The 20,562-nt window shown below is 50.5% G+C and overlaps 6 protein-coding genes across 6 annotated transcripts; 3 read left to right on the top strand and 3 right to left on the bottom strand.

Annotated features, from left to right (window-relative positions):
* Window positions 1–242: 242 nt before the first annotated feature.
* N7446_011389 (glucose-induced degradation complex GID8) lies at window positions 243–1,488 on the bottom strand (the record flags this gene model as incomplete). Its single annotated transcript, XM_058520131.1, has 4 exons — window positions 243–749; window positions 963–1,158; window positions 1,342–1,421; window positions 1,474–1,488. The coding sequence occupies 4 exons, from the start codon at window positions 1,486–1,488 to the stop codon at window positions 243–245; spliced, it is 798 nt and encodes a 265-aa protein (XP_058367655.1).
* A 399-nt stretch (window positions 1,489–1,887) lies between these two features.
* On the top strand, window positions 1,888–3,639 carry N7446_011388 (uridine kinase family protein; the record flags this gene model as incomplete). The annotated part of the gene is made up of 8 exons (XM_058520130.1): window positions 1,888–2,058; window positions 2,120–2,247; window positions 2,306–2,450; window positions 2,501–2,543; window positions 2,599–2,712; window positions 2,771–2,812; window positions 2,866–3,097; window positions 3,156–3,639. The coding sequence occupies 8 exons, from the start codon at window positions 1,888–1,890 to the stop codon at window positions 3,637–3,639; spliced, it is 1,359 nt and encodes a 452-aa protein (XP_058367654.1).
* A 363-nt stretch (window positions 3,640–4,002) lies between these two features.
* On the top strand, window positions 4,003–6,223 carry N7446_011387 (pre-rRNA-processing protein ESF1; the record flags this gene model as incomplete). Its single annotated transcript, XM_058520129.1, has 2 exons — window positions 4,003–4,069; window positions 4,146–6,223. The coding sequence occupies 2 exons, from the start codon at window positions 4,003–4,005 to the stop codon at window positions 6,221–6,223; spliced, it is 2,145 nt and encodes a 714-aa protein (XP_058367653.1).
* A 1,362-nt stretch (window positions 6,224–7,585) lies between these two features.
* Window positions 7,586–11,200, top strand: N7446_011386 (uncharacterized protein; the record flags this gene model as incomplete). The annotated part of the gene is made up of 1 exon (XM_058520128.1): window positions 7,586–11,200. One exon carries the CDS (start codon window positions 7,586–7,588, stop codon window positions 11,198–11,200), a length of 3,615 nt encoding a protein of 1,204 aa, XP_058367652.1.
* A 346-nt stretch (window positions 11,201–11,546) lies between these two features.
* Window positions 11,547–14,131, bottom strand: N7446_011385 (putative sugar hydrolase; the record flags this gene model as incomplete). The annotated part of the gene is made up of 6 exons (XM_058520127.1): window positions 11,547–12,683; window positions 12,744–13,021; window positions 13,084–13,739; window positions 13,801–13,864; window positions 13,917–14,031; window positions 14,099–14,131. The coding sequence occupies 6 exons, from the start codon at window positions 14,129–14,131 to the stop codon at window positions 11,547–11,549; spliced, it is 2,283 nt and encodes a 760-aa protein (XP_058367651.1).
* A 672-nt stretch (window positions 14,132–14,803) lies between these two features.
* iml1 (GTPase-activating protein IML1) lies at window positions 14,804–20,316 on the bottom strand (the record flags this gene model as incomplete). Its single annotated transcript, XM_058520126.1, has 2 exons — window positions 14,804–17,697; window positions 17,742–20,316. 2 exons carry the CDS (start codon window positions 20,314–20,316, stop codon window positions 14,804–14,806), a joined length of 5,469 nt encoding a protein of 1,822 aa, XP_058367650.1.
* Window positions 20,317–20,562: the final 246 nt, after the last annotated feature.

Below are 20,562 nucleotides of genomic sequence, written 5' to 3'. Positions count from 1 at the left end.
TTACTAGACTTAGGCATTGGTGCCCCGAGGAGCGAAAAGAAGGTGGAGTCATTCAAGTAAAAGGAAAATATTCATTGTGTTGTAACAAGGCTCAAAAGGCCGAACTGAAAAAACAGCGATAGACATCGCAGGAACGAAACGCCTAAGAATGAGGCACCAAGACGCCGCGCTAGAAAAATCAAACGTTACGGGCAGAAGTGGTCAGAGCCAGCACTTAGAAACCAGGCTAGACAAAGACCAGATCAGGAGATCATTGGGTCAACATCACTGTTGTGAGATATCAAGGTGTCGGAAATGTTAGTAGCAAGATCATTACTGGATTTTTTGTGAGAATCGCCGACTAAGCCAATGTCCAGGGTGTCTGGAATGTCTCTCTTGGCGTCTCGGGCCTTCCTTTCGGCAAACGCCCGAAGCTTCACAAGATTGCGCAGACGGGCCTCTTTACGAGCGCCCTGACTCTGCAGAATGGCCTCGTTGACTTGGGTAGCGATATCTTTACGAAGCGCGGGGTCCAGAAGACATGCAAGGGACGGGTCCAAGTTGTCACTGGGGAAGATCAATAGGGCAAGTGTGCGCTCGAGGTCCTCCAGAAACTGGGGATTCGTGGGAGCACGAGGTGCAAGCTGCGAGGTCGCGAAGTCCAGGGCTGGGCTGATGTCGCTGCCTGGGATGGCCATGCAGGTGCGGATCAACTCAACCAACTGCAAGCGCAGCAGGGCAAAGTGCAGAGATGGGTCCTCATCAAGAATCTATTGAAGTCTTGTTAGCAATGGCACTTTGCAAGTGTGTTGGTGTTGATAAGATCCAATTTTGGCAATTTGCTCATACTGAGGACTGAAGATGTTTGTTTTTCTGCAAAACCCCGGAGGGGATTTAAGAGTGGTGCATGAAACTTGGTATAATCATAGCAAGAATAGGGGCTAGGAAATGTGGAGTCGACTAGTGGGGAAAAAATTTCTTACCTGAGGGTTGAGCTCGTTGATTTTTTCAACAGCCGACTGGATATCACCCGAGTAAATCGCAGTCCGGATCTCAACTCGCTCCTGGATAGATTCCAGGTCTGTTCTGAGTTGGATATTGGCCTCAACTGCGAATTTGTTCGCAGCGGCAGGATAGCCATTTGTGATGAGGTAATCCATGACCAAATAGTTGATATCACTGTGATATGACAGTTAGCGAATCGCTCGGACCCAACTGTTGAATGCAATATTTGCAGAGGTGACGTGAATCAGATAGACAAGTCAATTGTTTCTCCTCACATGTTTTCAGAGAGATTCCCAACTTGATTTTCAAGAACATCATGTCACGGGGCGGAGGGGGATGGCATCGGAGGTAACTCACGTCTTGGAAGGCTTGACCTCCTCGAGCTTCCGCTCGAAGTGATGCCACGTAGGCGTCGCAGTCGAGGGAGTTCGGGACATCTGCATTGTGTTAAAAGGCCAGCGACCACGGGTTTCACACCGAGAAGCATACAAGATTAGCCGACATTATGAGCGGGATGCCCAGTCTTGAATCTGGTCCGAAGCTATCCTCAAAGCTGAATGGTGACCCAAGAAACGACGGCCATGGGAAGAGGCAGTCGCTGTGTGGGAGAAGACCAGTTGGATGGAGGGAAGAGGAAGAGAAGGGCGAGAAGAAAAAGCTCGGAATAAGAGGAGCTTAAGCGAAGGTAACGCGCTAAGCCTAAGTCAGCGGATGACGAAGGCATGAGTCAGCAACATGTGACCAATAAGAGGCGTTGGCAGAAAGATGTGTCTGGCTAACCTGGCTTGGGCAAGTGTATTACATAATTATGCCAAGCCCTCCAGTGCTCTTATCGAGGAATTGCATTTCAATCCGAGTCGTATTGTACAGTGGGGTACAGTCTTAAGTGACAGTTTTTTTGACATGGAGTCAATCTCGCCTTTTATTTCCTCAAGCCCCGCGCCGCGGTATGCTCCACCATGGCAGGACTTGAGCATCATCGGCATCGCTGGTAGTTCAGGCTCTGGCAAGACCTCTGTGGCCATGGAGATTGTCAAGTCGTTGAACCTACCCTGGGTGGTGATCCTTGTAATGGTAAAGCTTCTAAAAATGGATGGTCTCGATCTTGTTGCGGCTCTAACCTTCATTTGTTTAGGATTCATTTTACAAGTCATTATCATCCAAGGAGCACCTCAAAGCTCATGCGAACGAGTATGATTTTGACTGCCCGGATTCGATTGACTTTGATCTTCTCGTACAGACCCTGCGGGATCTCAAGAAAGGGTAACTCTCTTTTCTACTGTCTAGGCTCTTTGTTTTGCCTGACCAGATTGTACTACAGAAAGAAAGCCAACATCCCGGTGTACTCATTCGCTGATCACCAGCGGCAGTCCAACACGACCACTCTTTACTCGCCTCGAGTGATTATTCTGGAGGGCATTCTGGCGCTTCACGATCCTAGAATCGTGGAGATGTTGGATGTGAAGGTATGTGCTTTCTTCTCCGCCTCTCAAACAGAGCTAACTCCTCAATCCAGATCTTCGTTGAAGCCGACATGGATGTGTGCTTAGGACGCCGAGGTGGGTGATGTTGAATCTTATTCATGCAAAAGGTCACTGACAGAGATATTAATAGTCCTTCGGGATGTCCGCGAGCGCGGCCGAGACATTGAAGGAATCATCAAACAGTGGTTCGCTTTCGTGAAGCCATCTTATACCCGATATGTGGAACCCCAACGCCCCATTTCAGGTTGGTAGTCGTGTGACTGTGCAATGGATTCAGGGAGTTTCCTAACCCTGATTTTCAGACATTATAATTCCACGTGGCATTGAGAACACGACCGCCATTGGTATGCATTCCTCGCGCCGCTAACCCTGATGACTTGAGGCTAATTCAATCTAGACATGGTGGTGAAACACATCCAACGCAAGCTGCAAGATAAATCCGACAGGCACACTGAAGAACTTGACAGGCTCGGTCTGATTGCAGCGGAAGTTGAGCTGCCTTCGAATGTGCATGTTTTGCCCTCCACGCCGCAGCTCATCGGAATGAATACTATTTTGCAAAACCCAGCGACTGAGCAGGAGGATTTCATCTTCTACTTTGATCGACTGGCTTCGATCTTGATTGAGAAGTATGACACCCACATCCCGAACTTGAATTTTCTTTTACTCAACTAATACCGTTGCCAGATCCTTGGACATGACATTGTATGTCTCCGCGAATGTGGAAACACCACAAGGAAAACCATACATTGGTTTGCATCCCAAGGGTACTGTATCGGCTGTCGCTATCCTACGAGGAGGTTCGTGTATAGAGACTGCCCTCAAGCGATCGATTCCTGACTGTGTCACTGGTCGCGTGCTCATTCAAACCAATGAGTGCAGCGGAGAGCCGGAGTTGCATTACCTGAAACTCCCAGCGCAGCTCGAAGAACATGCCACAGTTATCCTCATGGACTCGCAAATGTCCAGTGGAGGTGCTGCACTTATGGCCGTTCGCGTCCTTCTTGACCACGGAGTGGAGCAGGACAGAATTGTTTTCGTGACCTGCGCAGCAGGCGAGCGAGGTCTCAAACGACTGACTGCTGTATTCCCCAAGATCAACGTGATTGTTGGGCGGATTGAGGAAGAGGGAGAACCACGATGGATTGAGAAGCGGTACTTTGGATGCTAAAGTTATCCAATCGCTGCTATATATCGAGACCTAGTACATACGCTGATCACGACATATTCCGTGACTACGGACGCATTGCATTATTAGGAGTGATATTGAACAATGACAATACTTTACTTGCATATACTTTAAACTTCTCACCACCACGATAATGTATGCTGACTGAAAATCCTCGGATCGTAGCAGACTTTCCGTTTTGAGAACTAGACACATGCGTCTGACCGCCTGGCCGACCGCCGCGGCAGAAAAAAGAAATAATCTGCCGGTCGAGTATTTTCACTTGTTGAATTTGACGATCTCTTATCGATGCCCAGGTCTTGAAAAAAATTGCCAGGTTCTCGGTGATATATCACAGAGCTTAAAATGGCAGGCCCTGACAAGAAAAAATCCAAGGCCGGAAAGGCCAAAGGCGAAACCGGCCCGTTGATCAGTACGTACAACCGAAGCTTGAGATACGTCCTAAAGGGCCCTATGGACCAGCATTACTGACTTTTTTTCTATTACAGCGGACCCTCGTTTTGCCAGCATCCAATCTGACCCTCGCTACCGTCTACCAAGCAAACGCCAGACTCATGTCAAGCTTGACAAGCGCTTTGCGCACGTGCTAGATGATAAGGATTTCTCCCGCAACGCTGCTGTCGATCGCTATGGACGCAAGCTGGCAAAGGACGACACCAAGAAGCAATTGAAGAAGTTCTACCGCCTTGAGGACGATGACGAGGACGAGGAAAGCGGCTCCGACGACGAAGAAGTAGTCAAGAAGGAGCTGAAGCGCATCGATTCTGCCTCATATGATCCTGCACGCGATGGTGGCTTTGAATCCTCGTCATCCGAGGAAAGCTCCAGCGAGGAGGAAGACGACGAGGAGGAGATCGAAGACGAGGTCGAATTCCCAGATCAACACCAGTCCAATGTGCCGCTAGGAGAAGTATCGAATCGGATAGCAGTCGTCAACCTCGACTGGGACAATATTCGCGCTGAAGATTTGATGGCTGTTTTCTCGAGCTTCCTTCCTCCTGGTGGTCGTGTGTCGAACGTCACAGTCTACCCTAGCGAGTTTGGAAAGGAGCGTATGGAGAGGGAGGAGGTTGAAGGTCCCCCGAAAGAGATCTTCGCGCCGACCAAGAAAAACGCTGGTGGCGAGGATGACTCTGACGTAGACTCGGATGATGAGGAGGAAGAAATCAAAAAATCGATGATGAAGGGTGATGACGGCGAAGAGTTCAACTCTACACAATTACGGCGTTACCAACTCGACCGACTGCGGTATTACTATGCCATCCTCAAGTTCTCATCTAAGGATGTCGCCAAACATGTCTACGATCTGGTTGATGGCGCCGAATACCTCTCCAGTGCCAATTTCTTCGATCTTCGCTTCGTGCCTGATGACACAGACTTCTCGGATGACAAGCCTCGCGACGAGTGCTCTCGAATTCCTGATAACTACAAGCCTACCGAATTTGTTACTGATGCTCTGCAGCACAGCAAGGTAAAATTGACATGGGATGCGGATGACAAGTCAAGGAAAGAAGCACAGGCACGTGCGTTCCGCGGCTCGCGAAAGGATGTTGACGAGAACGACCTGAAAGCCTATCTCGGGTCTGACAGTTCTGACAATGAAGATTCAGATAACGAGGATGGCGGCGTGGAAGTTGTTGATAACACTGCCGGAGAAGCTTCAATTACGAAGCTATCCAAGAAGGAGGCTGAGAGGCAGCGCATGCGTGCTTTGCTGGGCCTGAGCGCCGAGCCTACCCGCACCAAGGCCGACGGTCCTGTTGGTGAGATGGAGGTCACTTTCACATCGGGTCTGGCTGGCGGTCACGGCAAGGATACCATCTTCGAGAATGAACCAGTGGTCGAAGAAAGCACAATCGACAAGTACGTGCGAAAGGAGCGTGAGCGCAAGAAGCGCCGAAAGGAGAAGCTCAAGGCTACCAAGCAAGGAGACGAAGAGGGTGCCGACGCAGTGGACAGTGAAGACAACGAACCTGCTCCAGCCGAGGTACAGGAGGAAGTGCAAGAAGATGCAGGCTTCAACGATCCATTCTTCGACGACCCTACTGGCAAGGTCACCTCCGCTGCCCGGCGCAAGGAGGAGAAGCGCAAGAAGCGTGAGGAGCGTGCCGCCGAAGAAGCGGCATCAGCTGCTCAGCGGGCTGAGCTTGAGCTTCTCATGGTAGACGACGAGAAGGCTCACATCAAGCACTTCGACATGACCGAGATCGAGAAGGCCGAGAAACTGTCACGGAAGAAGAAGGGCAAGGGCAAGAAGGGCAAGTCCCAGGAAATTGCTCCGGCAGATGACTTCCAGGTCAACGTCAGCGATCCCCGTTTCTCCCGCCTGTTCGACAGCCATGATTTCGCTATCGATCCCACCAACCCCCGCTTCAAGTCCACCTCTGGCATGAAGGCCATGCTGGAAGAGGGCCGTAAGCGCAGACGCACTGGTGATGACGCTGAAGCAGAGGTTGTGCCCGAGACGAAGGAACGCCAAAAGAAGCAGAAGAAGGCACCAAAGGAGTCTGGCTCGGAGGATCTGAAGCGTCTGGTGGATAAGGTCAAGCGCCAGTCGAAGGCATGAACATAAGTGGAACTGTAATGAATTCGGAGCTATTGCACTGGGAATCGGTGTATTGAATTGGATTGTGTGCATATATCTGTGGCACATTGCCAACGGTGACTTAAGGTATTTCTTAGTTATATGTGCTTGTAGCCACGGAAACGGTGTAGTGCGCCTCTTAAATCTTTTCTCACGTTGATTCCCTCCTATCATTCTCCGTATAACCGTGAAATTCCTCTCAAAGGTATAGGGCTACAGGGCTGTGCGCGAATTCATTGGCTATCTAACAGGACAGAATCCTGTCATAATGGTTCGATGCCAAGGGGCTGCATGCGACTATGATAGTCAACTTCGGCACCAATAAATAATGCATGGATAATATATCAGCAGCTAAGATAGGCCACACTGTGGCGGGTTCAATTGGAAGAAAATAATATACCATGTCTGATATTCAGCTGAACCCCGCATAAAACGTAGGCAGAAGCGACAGGCCGCCTGATATAGTGAAAATAATGTGTGTCTGATATATGATCGACACTTCATTCGGTCCCAGGCACAGAACGCTACAGGCATGATGCTTGTCCTACACGACGTGTGATTCACGGTGTAGAGCTGTCATGCGGTCGGTATGGGTAATACGTTGGAAAGAAATATTCTCCTCCAATCCCAAGTTCATATCCGTCTCAAATAACAGCCACCGACTAACACCATTCCTTGCAATCCCAGCTATGCGGTGACACGGGGACGGTCGAGGATAGTGACATGGTAGTCAATAGAGCTTCGTATGACTTGATTGTAAAAATTAAAATTGAGTCATCGCTGGTATCTTCGTTATAAGAAGAATTCAAAGATCGGAATTTCATTCAACAGACTAGATGAGTATTTGGGAAGATCTGATAAGAAGATACCCGGACATTTGTAGTTGACCTGTAGTTGGAGTTGATTAAAGCCCAGATGTCACTATTCCTGACTGTGCCTTCAGACCACGTGACGGCACTCACCGCCTCTTCCGGCTTCTATCCACAGTTCCCCAGGCCGTCTCTGATCAATGTCCTGAGTCCCTTAAGAAGCTGGGGAATTATTTTATCTAACCTGTTTCCTCAACTCTGAAAAGACTGTGGAGACTTGGTGAGAGCCAATTCCCAATTGCTGAGAGCCCCACTGCTGCAGCTCATCCCACTTTCCTTTCCACTCCCCTCTTCGGCCATTCTCAATTCCCTCATCGCTTGATGATGGTTTCTGCTTCGTTGAATTAAGCTATGGGTGGATGCAGCCTGGTTTCCCTAGCTGTCTGCTACCCATCGTTACACTGCGTTATTTGATCAGTCCATTTTCTTCATCCGTTCTCCCACATTCCTGCAGGTTTCCCCGGCTATATTCATCATGCTGGGCCGACTCTTGAGTACCGCCGCGTCGACTCTAAACCCCGCGGCGTACTCAACACGCAACAATGGAACACCTCTTGAGTCCGTCACCGAAGAGGAACATACCTCCGGCCTTCTTTTCCCCGATGCCAGCCTCCTCCGACGTTCCAATACACATGCCTACCCATTGCAAACAACGTTTAATTCCCCGAACGCCTCGACCGCCGGGGCCTACGATGATCGTGGTGGAATGGAATTGGATCCTATCAAGGATTTCCGGGTGATCGTTGCACAGAATGCATTAGGCGACCGTGATGCGTGCGTCTTACTTGACACTCGTGCATCCGACTCCCCAACCGGCCTCGGAATCGATCCACAAGGCAATGATCAGTCCGGCCCTAGACATACGCGTGCAGTCTCTAGTCTCTCCCGTGGGACACGCCGCAATATTCTCAACCAATCGTCTGTCGTCGAATCGAGCCCTCTCTCCGTTGCTGCAGATGCACGCAGGTCATCACCAGCAAGTGCCGGTGCTTTCTCTCGGGCCCGAGGTCGGAGCTCAACGCTGGCACCATCGGCCACCTTGCACGAAACAGGCCATTCTCGACATTCTGCCGACTCAAACGACACCGGTCTCCTGAATTGCATCTTCGGCAGCAGTGCGTTCAGTTACCGGGGATCGTCTACAAAAATGCACATCATCTCCGCTGATGACGATACGGGACCAGGCACTAATGCATCATCACCTGCTTCCCGCAGTCCACTCTCTCGTGCCTATACCACAGGCAGTCCATCAGGCTTAATGGGAGCAGGTAGAGGAGTGGACAGCAAACCACCTTCCAAAGTCACAGTCCTCTTGACTCGCATGTTTAGCGTGAATCTTCCCGAAGGAGCCGAGGCATCCGCTGAGCGACATGACTATGCCAGCGCTCTTTACCAGGAATCTTTGCCTGAGATGGGCGGCTTCCCCTTCCCGGATGTCTCCAAGCGCAAGAAAATAAAGGAAAAGAAAACGCCGATGTACGCTGTTGCCATAACAATTCAGATTCCTTTGCTCGCACGCAATCCTGGACGACCTGTTTCAAGATTCAGCACGCTTGGCCCCGATTCGCCTCGGCCTGGTTTCTCAAGCTCGCTGGACTCAGATCACCGCTGGCCAGGCGGATTCTTTGACGATAGCTTGTCTGCAGCATCCCCACCTGCTAGTCTGGATGAGCGCCTGGACTTACTCGTTGATCATTGGGATGTCATCACTCGTACACTCTCTCATCTTGAAAGACTTGCTCGGAACGAAATTCTTTTCCTTCTGAAGAAGGTAGACTCCTTGTTGGGGCCGCACCCGAAGCCTGCTAAACCTCCTAATATGCAGCGGACTAACCAGACTATTGTGCATCTCCCCGCCAACATTCTATCTGTCAATTCGAAACTCAAGGAGGAGGCTATCCGCAGTTCTCGTCGGATTAGCTTGGCCCTTCAAACTCCATACGTGGTCACTGGACAAAGTCGCTGGGGCGTCTGGCGGGAGGAAGGCCGTTCGATTGTCCGTGGGTTAGGCGACAAAGAGCAGAATTTCTTCTTTTTGGTGATTCTCACGGCATTCTTGGGGAACCACACCGAATGGCTCAACACTCTTGGCCCCGAGTGGTATCGCCGGCGCCATAATCTGCAGCAGAAGTCCCAGCAAGATGGCGAACCTATACTTGCAAACAGAACAGTCATTGTCTGCCCAGACAAGATGACTGCTCGCCGCCTTGTCTTCTTGCTCGCCGCCTTTTTGCCATCTAAACAGCGTCTGGAGCCGTTACCTTCGCCGCTTAGACCTGGTACATCAATTTCAATGCGTGCTATCTCCCACAGTCCACCTACAGTTCCTGTACTCCGCCAGGAGTCCCTTCGCCGAGCGATTGAAAGACGAGCTCGTGCCAATCGATTAAACATGGGCGAAAACGATTACCATCGACGATCAGTGAGTGTTTCATCACAAGATACAGCGCAGCGGTCGTCGGATGGCGCCGACATAACTCCGCCGGCGGAACCTTCTACGGCCTCAGCCCGCAGAGGTTCCGATGCTCGGTCGATCAGAACCCTCGGCGTAAAGAATCCTCCGAAGGATCGAGCTAAGAACACCAGCGGTGCAACTACCTCTATGATTACTCAAAGCAGCACCGTCCCTGTGCCCCATTTCACTTCTCAGCCAAGCAGCTCACACCAAACTGCCGCAGCTGAAGGCAACGATAGTCTCGCGTCAGAGACCTTGCTGAAGAACCTCCAACGAAGTGACAGCTCTGTCTTGACCCCAAACGGCAGTTTTCCGTCAGCCGGGGGTCGCTGGGGAGGTATCTTCTCCGGTCTTTGGAGCTCTCGGCAGGAGTCATCCGCTGAAAGCAGTGAGCCCTATTCTCCAACTGATACTCGCAAGAGATCTGTCTCTACAATTGTTGGCCCTGCTGTGCGTGGTCCCACTACTTTAAGTCAAATGGTCAAAGAAGTCACGGAGGTTGAAGATGAACAACGGCGCAAAAACGCCCCCAGTGGAAATATCTCCATCCCCGCTGCTGCTGCTCACAGCGATGAGGCTGGTTCGCCCGAACCGTCATCACTAACCAGCCAAGTCCGTGAATCACCTTTGAAGATGTCAGTCCGCGCAGAGGAAGGTGTGGTAGACGTTGATCTTCCCCTTCCAGGATTCATGTCACTTTCTTCCTCCGGTGATTCTACTGTTGCCTCGCCGAAGAAAACTCGTACGTCCGTCACCAGCATGGATGCAATCGCTTCCACTCACAGCAGTGGCTCTGGGTTCCACGGTGTTGGGAAAGATAACGATGGCCCTACTGCCCATGTAGCTGGCTGGTTGAAGTCATTCCATGAAGATTTCTCGCTTCAAGCAGTCCGGCCTTACGCCTCCCTTGAAACAGAGATCAAGCAGGCCATGCGGGCCGAACCCTCTCCATATATCCCCTCCGCATCCGATGTGGATGGATCAGAGAGATGGGTCGATGTCGCCACAACCTTGATCGCGGACACTAGGGCCTCAACCGTGAAACGAATTCGATTGAGACGCAAGGTCACAGTGGGTCATGACTCGCCCACTCATACCCCAGCTTCACCAGCCAATGGCCTTCACTTGGGCGGCGCCCGCCACACCGGTGGGTCTCGTTCTTCACAGTTCTCTGGCTTCTTCAACGGACCAGACAAGATACCCGAAAGCTCTACCGCCGAAGAACAAGACCAAAGCTTTGTGGAAGAACGCTTCATCGAGGAACCCGTGATGGACCTCGACGGTGTTCTCGTTGATGCCGTTGAGCGTGTCTTGGGCCAAAGCGGTAACTCGTCTTTGGCACACTCGCGTGCTCCATCTCCTACTCGCGCCCGCAAAGCTGAAGACAACAAAGCTCCTCCTCCACGCACCGATGAAGCCCCTCCTCTCGAAGTGCCTCGTGGTGAATGCCGCAAAATGGTACTTGGGGCCTTGGAAGAAGTCGTCCGCATCGTTACTGCCGAGCATTGCCGTGAAGATGTGGATAGCACATTAGCTCTTGCTGATCGTGAACGAAGGAGAGCACTTGCAGGTGCTGACAATACATTGCGTGAAGGAATTCGGAAATGGCTCCTCGACGTCGAAGAAGCCTGGTGATACGCTTTGCCTGGCTTCGAAAATTTCTATCTTTTTTTCTTTTCTTTTTGCATGGTACTTTTCTCGCACATTTTTGCACACCCCTTTCTTCTTTTTTTCTGCCAATGTTTGTGACTCGGTCCTTCTCTGATCCCGGTCCTGGGGCCTTTGGTTTTCGATTTGCTTTTCTGTGCTTTTTTTTTGGTTTTCCGATGCTTGCTGCATTGCGACCTTTCTCAACTATGATACCCACTTCTCGCTGAAGTCTAGTTCTGTTTGTGAAGGCTCATCCTTTACATTTTAATATGACACTTGATAATTTGACTCCAATGACATTGTGTTTCTGCAATCTTCTCTTACAGAGGAATTAAGCAACATAGACCAATTTCACAGGATGGCCACTGGCTTCGACCTTCCCATGCGCAGCAGGAGAAAGCTGAACGGTCTTCAAGACCTCATCCGTCTGAGCTGAATTGACAATCTCGATCTTGATCTCTCCCTGCAAACGACCATTGATCAGCAACTCAACTCCTGACAACGCATCATCTTCAGGAGCCTTGATCGTGGGATTGACAACAGTCACCGACCCCGGGCGAATCAAGATAGGCAAAGTATCAAAGTCATGAGTCTCAGTGTACCAACAACCAGACTCATAAGACTTTGAATGATCAAACCACGAAACCCACTTCCCAGCCTCATCATCCTCAGACCTGGGCACATAGAAAGTAACCTCACCCTCCTCCGAAAATACCGGCGCAACCAATAAATTCGGACCAAACATATATTGCGTATCAACAGCATAAGTGTTCAGATCCTCAGGGAACTCCAAGAAAAGCGGCCTCATAAGCGGCGTTCCATCCCGATGCCCCCTCAACGCCTCCTGCAGAATATACGGCGTAAGCAAGATCTTGCGCTTGACACAATCCCGCAACACATCCGAACAATCTTCGCCATAGATCCATGGCACACGGAACGAAGAAGATCCATGCAAACGCGAGTGCGATGACAACAGCCCAAACTGCACCCATCGCTTATACAGCGCCGGCGGCGGCGTCCCCTCAAACCCGCCAATATCAGATGCCCAGAATATATACCCGGACAGCATCAGGCTCAGTCCACCACGCAGTGACTCAGCCATTGCTTCGAATGTGCTCTCGCAATCGCCGCCCCAGTGCACAGGGTATGCCTGTCCGCCTGGTGCGGTACTGCGCGCGAAGAGGAGACCCTGGCTGCGTCCGACACGGGTGCTGAGAGTCTCGTATACGATCTTGTTGTAGAGGAGGGCGTAGTAGTTGTGCATACGCTCTGGGTCCGCGCCGTTGTGGTATTGGACGCCTTTGACTGGGATGCGCTCTGCGAAGTCGGTCTTGAAACTGTCCACGCCCATTTCAATTAGGCGTTCTAGGTGGCTGTTATACCATTTGCAGGCTGCTGGGTTGGTGAAGTCTACTACTGCCATTCCGGCTTGCCAGAAGTCCCATTGCCAGACAGAGCCGTCGGTACGCTGGTATGTGTCAGTCATATTTTCCTTCCTGCTTTGCTTTTGCTGGCCTGGACTGCGTACCTTGATGAAGTAGCCGTTCTTCTTACCCTCCTCGAACAGCGGTGATGCCTGCCCTACATATGGGTTGATCCAGACACTAATGCGCAGCCCACGCTCTTTCAACCGCTTGAGGTATCCCACAGCATCGGGGAACATGTCCGAGTCAAAGTTGAAATCACACCAATGGTACGACTTCATCCAGAAACAGTCAAAGTGGAAGACGCCCAGTGGGATATCACGATCTCGAAACCCATCAAGGAACCCAGTGACAGTTTCCTCGTCGTAGTTGGTAGTAAAGCCTTGAGAGCGTCAGCATATACTTCCCCAAACCCCCCAAAAGCAAAGAGAAATCACAACTCACTGGTAGTCAACCAAAGATTATAACTCCACGACGGAACAAGGCTCGGCCTTCCAGTGAGAGAAGTATACCGATTAAGGATCTCCTTCGGCGTAGCCCCATAAACAACAAAATACTCAATCTCCTCCCCAGCAACAGAGATATTTACCCGAGTAGTGCGCTCAGACTGCACCTCCAAACTGACCTTTCCAGGATGATTAACAAAAACACCATATCCCCTCGAACTAATATAGAATGGAATATTCTTGTACGCAAGCTCAGAAGAGGTGCCACCATCTTCATTCCACATATCAACCACCTGCCCGTTCTTGACAAGAGGTCCGAATCGCTCTCCTAGGCCGTAGACCTTCTCGCCAACGCCCAGGTCTAGTCCTGCAAGCATGTATCCCTGCTTCTCGGCGTAGATGCCATCTTCATAGCAGTGCTTTTCGCTTCGTTGGTCGCGCACATAGCCGATCGAGCGGAAGGATTGGCCGGTTAGTTTCTTGCCGGTTGGGGAGCGGAAGATTAGGTCTAGTTCGTTGGCGGCGGTATTGATGTCTAGATCTAGTGGTCCACTTTTGTAGTTTAGTTTGTTTTCTTCTTTGTTGTGCTGGATGGCGATGTGGTCTTTGCTGGTGTTGAGGTGATAGTGAGGGCCGTTGTCGTTTTGACCAACCCTGGTTGAAAGAATAAGTATATATTCTATTCTAAGAGCTAGATGACTTGTTCATATCTTACCAATGCACAAGCTTTACACCGACGATTCCCTCCGATGGAGAGGTGATTTGGGCGGAGACAGTTGCTATAGATCTCTATTAGCTAACTCTTCTGAAATAATGATATCGGATACATACGCGAGTTAAGGGTATCTCCTCGGTGTCTCTGAAACTTGTTCAACAGCAGATTGACCGACTCGTCTTCGACGGAGAACCTCTCTACATTGCTCATCCACTCAATAGCAACTCCCTCCTATAGTTCCCAGGTATTAGCAGATATCACATGGTACGCACCTCGATAAAAAAGCAACACGATTTACCTGCAAACACCACATCCCCGCGGTGAACTTCATCTTGACAAAAATATATTCTGATAATCCCAATTGAAGGGCGAGTATTGAGTCAAATGTTCAGAGGCTCTGGATGGCTACTAGATCAGCGAAAACCCAGTCTCTCAGCTTTACAGATAACAAGAAAAGCAAAAGAGAGAAAAAAAAAAAGAAAGATGAACAAGAGGGGAAACGACTAGAGCTCTATTTGTTTCACCAGGAACCCATCGGCTATAGCTTGAAATACCTCATTAGACACGGACGTTCGTCCGTGGCCTGATTCCGAATCAGAGCCCAGCAAGCACCTGGAAAAATCCGCTATTTCGCTCTGGAGCTTGGGGTAGAACATAAGGCGGGGCAGTTGTTCGGGACTTTTGATGTATTCTTGGCTGGTATATCCACCAACCAGCAGTCAGGGTTGGGATCTCGGCTGAAATAGAGAGAGATCCGGCTAAAAAGCGTTGTGGCTTGGTATTAGTGCTGGGAGGGGTGTGCTGTACCGGGATGGGGTTGGATATGGGGGTTTTTTCTTCTTTTTACTATTCTCGTTAAGATCTGGACAGGGACTTGGGATCAGTCTATAGGTCATCTAGATTCTACGTTGGAGGTTGTATCATTATATGAATATCTATCTCATGACTAGACTTGCATTTCATTTGTGAACAAATCTATCAGAACAAAATTGGGTATCTTTCATTACATCAAAGGTCGCAGACTCCCACTTCTAGGACTATCCTTATAGCTAAGACTTTCAGCACGAGCCCTAGCCCGCGTGATTTCCGGCGACTTCAATCCCTCACGCGAATCATGCGTCACACGAGACGGCAATCCCGGCGGCGGCGAGATATGATGACTGACCACACTAGCCGGAAGCTCCAGTGACGGGATCGACGCATCCATCAGGTTCGTAGTAGCAGGCTCCACCTTTGTCGAAGCGGGACGAACATGCGACTCCGAGTAGAACTGCTTCAGCTGTGCTTCATCGCTGCAGAACTCAACCAGGCCGTTGAGGATATACTCTGGGGCGCGATAGAGGTTTGCAGAGTCGATGCTCAAGGATCCGGATGCGGTCATCGGACTGCCAATGTCGTGGACAGGTCGTGTAACCGGGGACAGGCGAGGCGAGACACGATCGAGGTTATCATGGGTTGTCGTTGCGCGGCCTCGAAAGTCGGGTCGACTGTGGTCGAAGCGGCCTGGATCCCGACCTGCTGTTCCGCGCGTGCTCACGAGTCGGTTGGCTAACAGGAGAAAGTTGCCTTCGTTGGTGATCTGGGCTAGGATGCTGCCTGTTCGGTGGATGAATTGCGGGTACAGATAGTCTGGCTTTCCCCATGAGTAGGAGACTTCCACGTCTGCTGGGAATGCGGAGCATGCTTCGAAATCTAGGACGAAGTCGAATTTACGCAATATTGCCTTCTGGTAGTAATTAGGGTCGGGGGGACCCGGTTGCGCGAATGACGCGTTGTTGAATACCGTGTGGAGGGGCGCCTTTGGAGGTGGGAGCTTCAGCTTGATCTCGTAGGGTTTGCGGAATGGTTGGGTTTTGTCGATGGCGCAGCCTTCGGCGATCGGTACTTGGACTAGCTTGAGACCGAATTTCTCGGCTGTCGAGGCCCATGAGAGTACCGTGTCTTCGATCAGCTTCGGGGTCGTGCTCATCCAGCTGAGCTCGATGTGGAAGCAGTTCTCGGGATTGTGCAGTCGGTCATAGTGGAGGTCGATGACTTCTGGTCGGTTGGACCGTTTGCGCGGATCGACATCATATTTCATCGATTTGGACAACATGATGGCGACTTTGTTCTTGGCTTTGGAGGGAGTACTGGGTGTTTGCGGTATGCGCTCATCGATGCTGTCTGATCGCGCATGAAGGCTAGTAGGAGAGTCTTTTGCAGTTCCAATCGCTGGCGTTGATGGCATCGATTTATCTGCTCTGAGCTGAGGGAACCAACTCCCTCGAGACTCTGGACGAGTGACGCGGTAATCGGCACAGACCTGGTAGAAGTAATTGCCATCTCGGAAGTTGTGTCTCTTCTCTACATGCTGGAACAGACCATGCTTCATCAACTCGTTTCCAAACTCGACTGCTTCTTCGCGGGTATCAATATCACGCAAGTTTTGCAAAAGCCAGGTGGTGAATTCAAAGCCAATGAAACAGTTGTAGTGCAGTCTCCAATGCCACCGTCGATCCATCATCCGCACACCTTTCTCGCCTTGAATGATTTGCGCTAGCGATGAAAGACTGATGCTTGATCTCTCCAGCAGTTCCGACTCTGGTAAGAGCTGAGCTGGGGCATTGTCAAGACCTGGATCAGTGAGAAGCAATCGATCCAATTCTGCTGTAACAATCTCTGATGGATTGCGTGTTTGGTACATGATGTTGAGGGGGTTTTGATCTGTCTTGGGATTCGATGTCTCGAAAAGCTTTTCTTCCGGCGACACATACTTGTACCGTTGCCAGATGTGTGTCAGCTGGCTGATACCAAGCAAATGAATTTCTTCTTCGTTGTCCTCATTGAAAGACTGCAGACGGCGCCGCGAACTGGGATAAAGTTGGAGCGGAATGAGCACATAACGAACTCGCCAGAAATGCAGTTGCTGTGCCGGATTCTGGAGGTAGTCTCGGTGACCAGCCACGTAGTTGTCGGCATAGTTCCAATTGTACTCTTCGGCGGTTGGATCCAGTTTAATGTCTTTGTTTTCGTATTCCGGGCTTAGAATTGTCTTCATGGCCGGTTGGTAGAGAGTGAAGGTGGTCTTCTTAGGGCATATGAGCATAGCAGAGTTTTGATGGGTGAATCGTGTCACTTCCACCTCTCCTCCTTGAACGCAGACAAGTCGGTGAATAGTGTTGCCCTTAGATAGGAACACGGTCAGGCCGTCTCGTTCTAGTCCCCGAGAGTCGAAAACGTTCAATGACTCAAGGGCTGGCTGTCCTGATACTTCGGCCACATTCTTTCCAACAACGATCTGGAACCCGTGAGAGAGTCGCAGTGAGATCATTTCCCGTATAAGAACACCCCGTGTCTTAGGTGCCTCTATGCCCTCCGAGTCTTCATTTGGAAAGACACGATATGGAGTTTGCAGATAATCCGAAGCAAGCACACTGGCTGTCGGTAGTTCCTCGGTCGTCAATGGAAGCACTGCAGGGGATTTCAAACTTTTCCACTTGACGACAGCCACATGCGGTGGCCGTGGATAGGCGTGTTGCCAACGGCCAAACCAGCTAGTATCTCGCAGTACATCCTTGGGAGTGTTACAAGGGTTGACCGAGCGAACCCAAGGAGATAAAGCTTTGCTTGGTGAGTTGCGCGCAGATGGCTCGCGTGGACTGTGGTTGAGTTTGATCTCAACCTTGTGATCCCGGTACGAGCCTTCCTTTTGATTACGACCAACTTCGTGAGCTGGTATCTCTGCTGCAGACGTCGATAATGATCCATGGGTTCCTACGCGCTCTGGTTGCTCTATTTCCTTTGGCGGATTTTTCGGGGGGATCTTGATGGAAATTGGCTTGGAGTGAGGCTGTGAAGTCTTTCCGGGCGAAGGAGGTCTTGAAGGCACATCAATGGCAGTTTGAGTGGACGTTGTTTCTGAAGGACTTAGAGAAGTAATACTCCTTGAATCAGAGATTGACCCAGCTGGAGTTCTGGATACCACAGCGGGCAACGCACTCGCATGCTCCACATTGATTCCTGTGCTTGCTTGGGCTCTTGGGGAGTGGCACTTAGACCTCGAAGCGCGAAACTAATGGTCTTGGAAATCCGCGAGGTCTTTGCCGCCGGCGTCTTCTTCAATGCTGGCTTCTTGGGAGACATGCTCTTGATCGAGCCCGGGCCTTTGGGTGTTATCGTTGTCATGGAGTCAATCCTTCGAGGCCCGGGGAGCGAAGACTCATCGTCCTCTGCTGGATTTGTTTCATGATCACGGAGTCGCATAATTGAGCGGGCAGAAAGCCGTTCATGCACTCCAGCACCGGCGGCCTGGACTTCCGTTTCACTAGGTCGCTTTTGCCTGGTGGTTCTGTGAATTTGACGCTTTTTCGGGGAGAGAGTAAAGATGTTTTCATCGTATTGGTCCATCCAAGCCATCACGGACTTACGTGAGTTCTGGGGTTCTTGGGTTTGCGAGTCTGCTGAGTTTGAAGAAGCATTTTGAATGAACGACCCTGGTCGTAGACTGTCACTGTATGGCGCCTTCAAAGACGAAGAATTGGCGAAACGGGTCTTAGGGGAAGGACGGCTTAACTGGCCGTATCCTGGCCAGGATGCACGAGGCCTCGCTCCACCACGTCCTTCGGCAAGATATGGGATCGAGATATTTGACTGTTCACTCTCCATGACCCCCATCATTTGAATCTCATACATGCGTACTCGTGGTGTAAATGCCTTGGATGGTCGAGTGACAGTTGACGAAATTGGGGCATTGGGGTCTTTCTTCAGGATTCTTCGAGCCTCTCGGTAGGTTTCAGGGTTCCAGTAGGAAATATCAAGCCAATGTGGAATACCGAAGCTCCACCCTTTGGCCTGAGGAGCCGCACGTTCCCTCATTCTTGTTGCAGACAGATATGAGCTGGGGGAGAGGTAAGATGATCTGCTAACAACACTTGATAGGGAATGATGTATCTCAGGTGAAGGAATGTTTCTTCGAATGTCACCAGGACTAGGTTCTCCTGTTACACCCGATGGCTGCTCCACCGGTTCCTTGTATTTAAACAACGGCACGGAGTGAAGAGGCATGGGACTCAGACAGACCAGATCAATGGCTATGCCACGATTTGCAAGTGCCTCCGTTGTAGAGGCCAAGGACTCGTACGAGACCTCGAAAACGCCACTACCAGGCGTAATGACGATGATTGAAGTACCAGTGTGAACCATGTCCCGATCGATGTGATCGAAAGCTAAATGAGCAGAGGCAAGGTGGATGGCCTCTAAAATATTTCCTCGTAAGGCTGTGCTGGGATGTCCGGCAATGGTTGCCATGTGTGGTTTAGAAGGTATCTTAATGCCACTTCCAGATGCAGCCTCAACGTCATCCGATTTCAGGATTGAGACATCTCGCAAGAAGGTTCTAAATTCTCTTTTGAGCTCGTCAAGAATGGTTGTCCAGTGACCACTTGCCATATCATTGACTACCACGCGATAGAAGTCTCGGGTCGGGCTTTTGTTCGGTCCAGATTTGGTGCTGAGATTCCCAGTGCTGAGTTTAGCTTGGCTGGTGTGAGTGGGCGCATCGTATTCGACTCGAGTGAATAATACAATAGTCACCAGGTGCTTTGCATCAGAATTGGCCCATCTCTTGAAGAGCTCTGGCAAGAAGCCGTTGATAACTCGACTGAACAAGATATCTCCGGTGCCTTCGGAATCGAAATCCCACATTTCCCTTGACATCTGAATGAACAGGACATATTTGGCAGACTCGCTTCGGAAAACCGGGATAGTACTTGGAGCAAAGTATCCCGAGAGGCACTTCTTCTCCCGAATGAAGATATTCTTGACAGTGGCTTTGATGCTTCCCATGAACATGATCTTCTGTCCCTTGTAGACAATTTTATCTGCCAGTTCCGACATGACGAGTCTCCACATGTCAGAGCGGACCAAGTACTGGTCGCGAAATGCGATATCAACATGAGACGCCGCGCATTGTTCGCGGTCTACAATCGACAGGAGAACTTGCGTCCTGTTCTTGAAGCCAAAGATATTGGCGACATTGTTGGTCACAGAAATCTCCAGCTGTGGGTGACGAGCCTTAATTTCGGGCGGGAGGGCTTTCACCACGAATAGACACCGGCTCTGCAAGGGAGTCTTGAATTTCGAGCTGCTGTCCGTCTGAGATGACGAGTTCATGTCGGCGTGACTCTCACGTGTGGATTTTGAAACAGCCTCGGACTTCAAAGAGTAATTGTTCATGTCGCCAGATGCTCGAACGGGCAGAATCTCGACAACATCCCCAACTTGGACTCCGGATTCGCCGAAAGCCGAGGGGTTTAACAAAACCTCTTCACGGGAGAACATTTCATCGTGTACCCACAGCGCACATTGGTGCCGAACCAAACTTGTTGAAGACAGCCTGACAGTTCTCTCGTCCGTGGTTGCATCATGATCATGGTCACGGTGATGAGATGCCTCCAGTGAATGGGTGGAGCTGCTCTCCAAGCTCGCCGCGCTCACCTGCCGCAGATGCGACCGCCGCATGGGGCCGCGCAAGGACATATTAACTATGCTTGCATATCATTGGTTTTGGGCTCAGATATTTCGAATGCTTCTATGATGTCGATCTCAAGGGGAGGTTATCATGAGGCTTGCGGAGATAAATCCAGTCACATGACTTTTATGCCTGAGGCACTACATACATCGGACAACGACCCTTCGCATATTACATATCTTCATTAAATCAACACAAGCATGGGACGATATTGCATCACTGTCATTCAATACATAAGACTGGGGATAGCGATA

This window comes from Penicillium canescens (assembly GCF_028828765.1).
Source record: "Penicillium canescens strain IBT 15451 chromosome Unknown utg000008l_segment0_segment0, whole genome shotgun sequence".
In the NCBI taxonomy this organism is placed as follows: Eukaryota; Fungi; Ascomycota; class Eurotiomycetes; order Eurotiales; family Aspergillaceae; genus Penicillium; species Penicillium canescens.
This window is presented reverse-complemented; position numbering and strand designations above follow the sequence as displayed.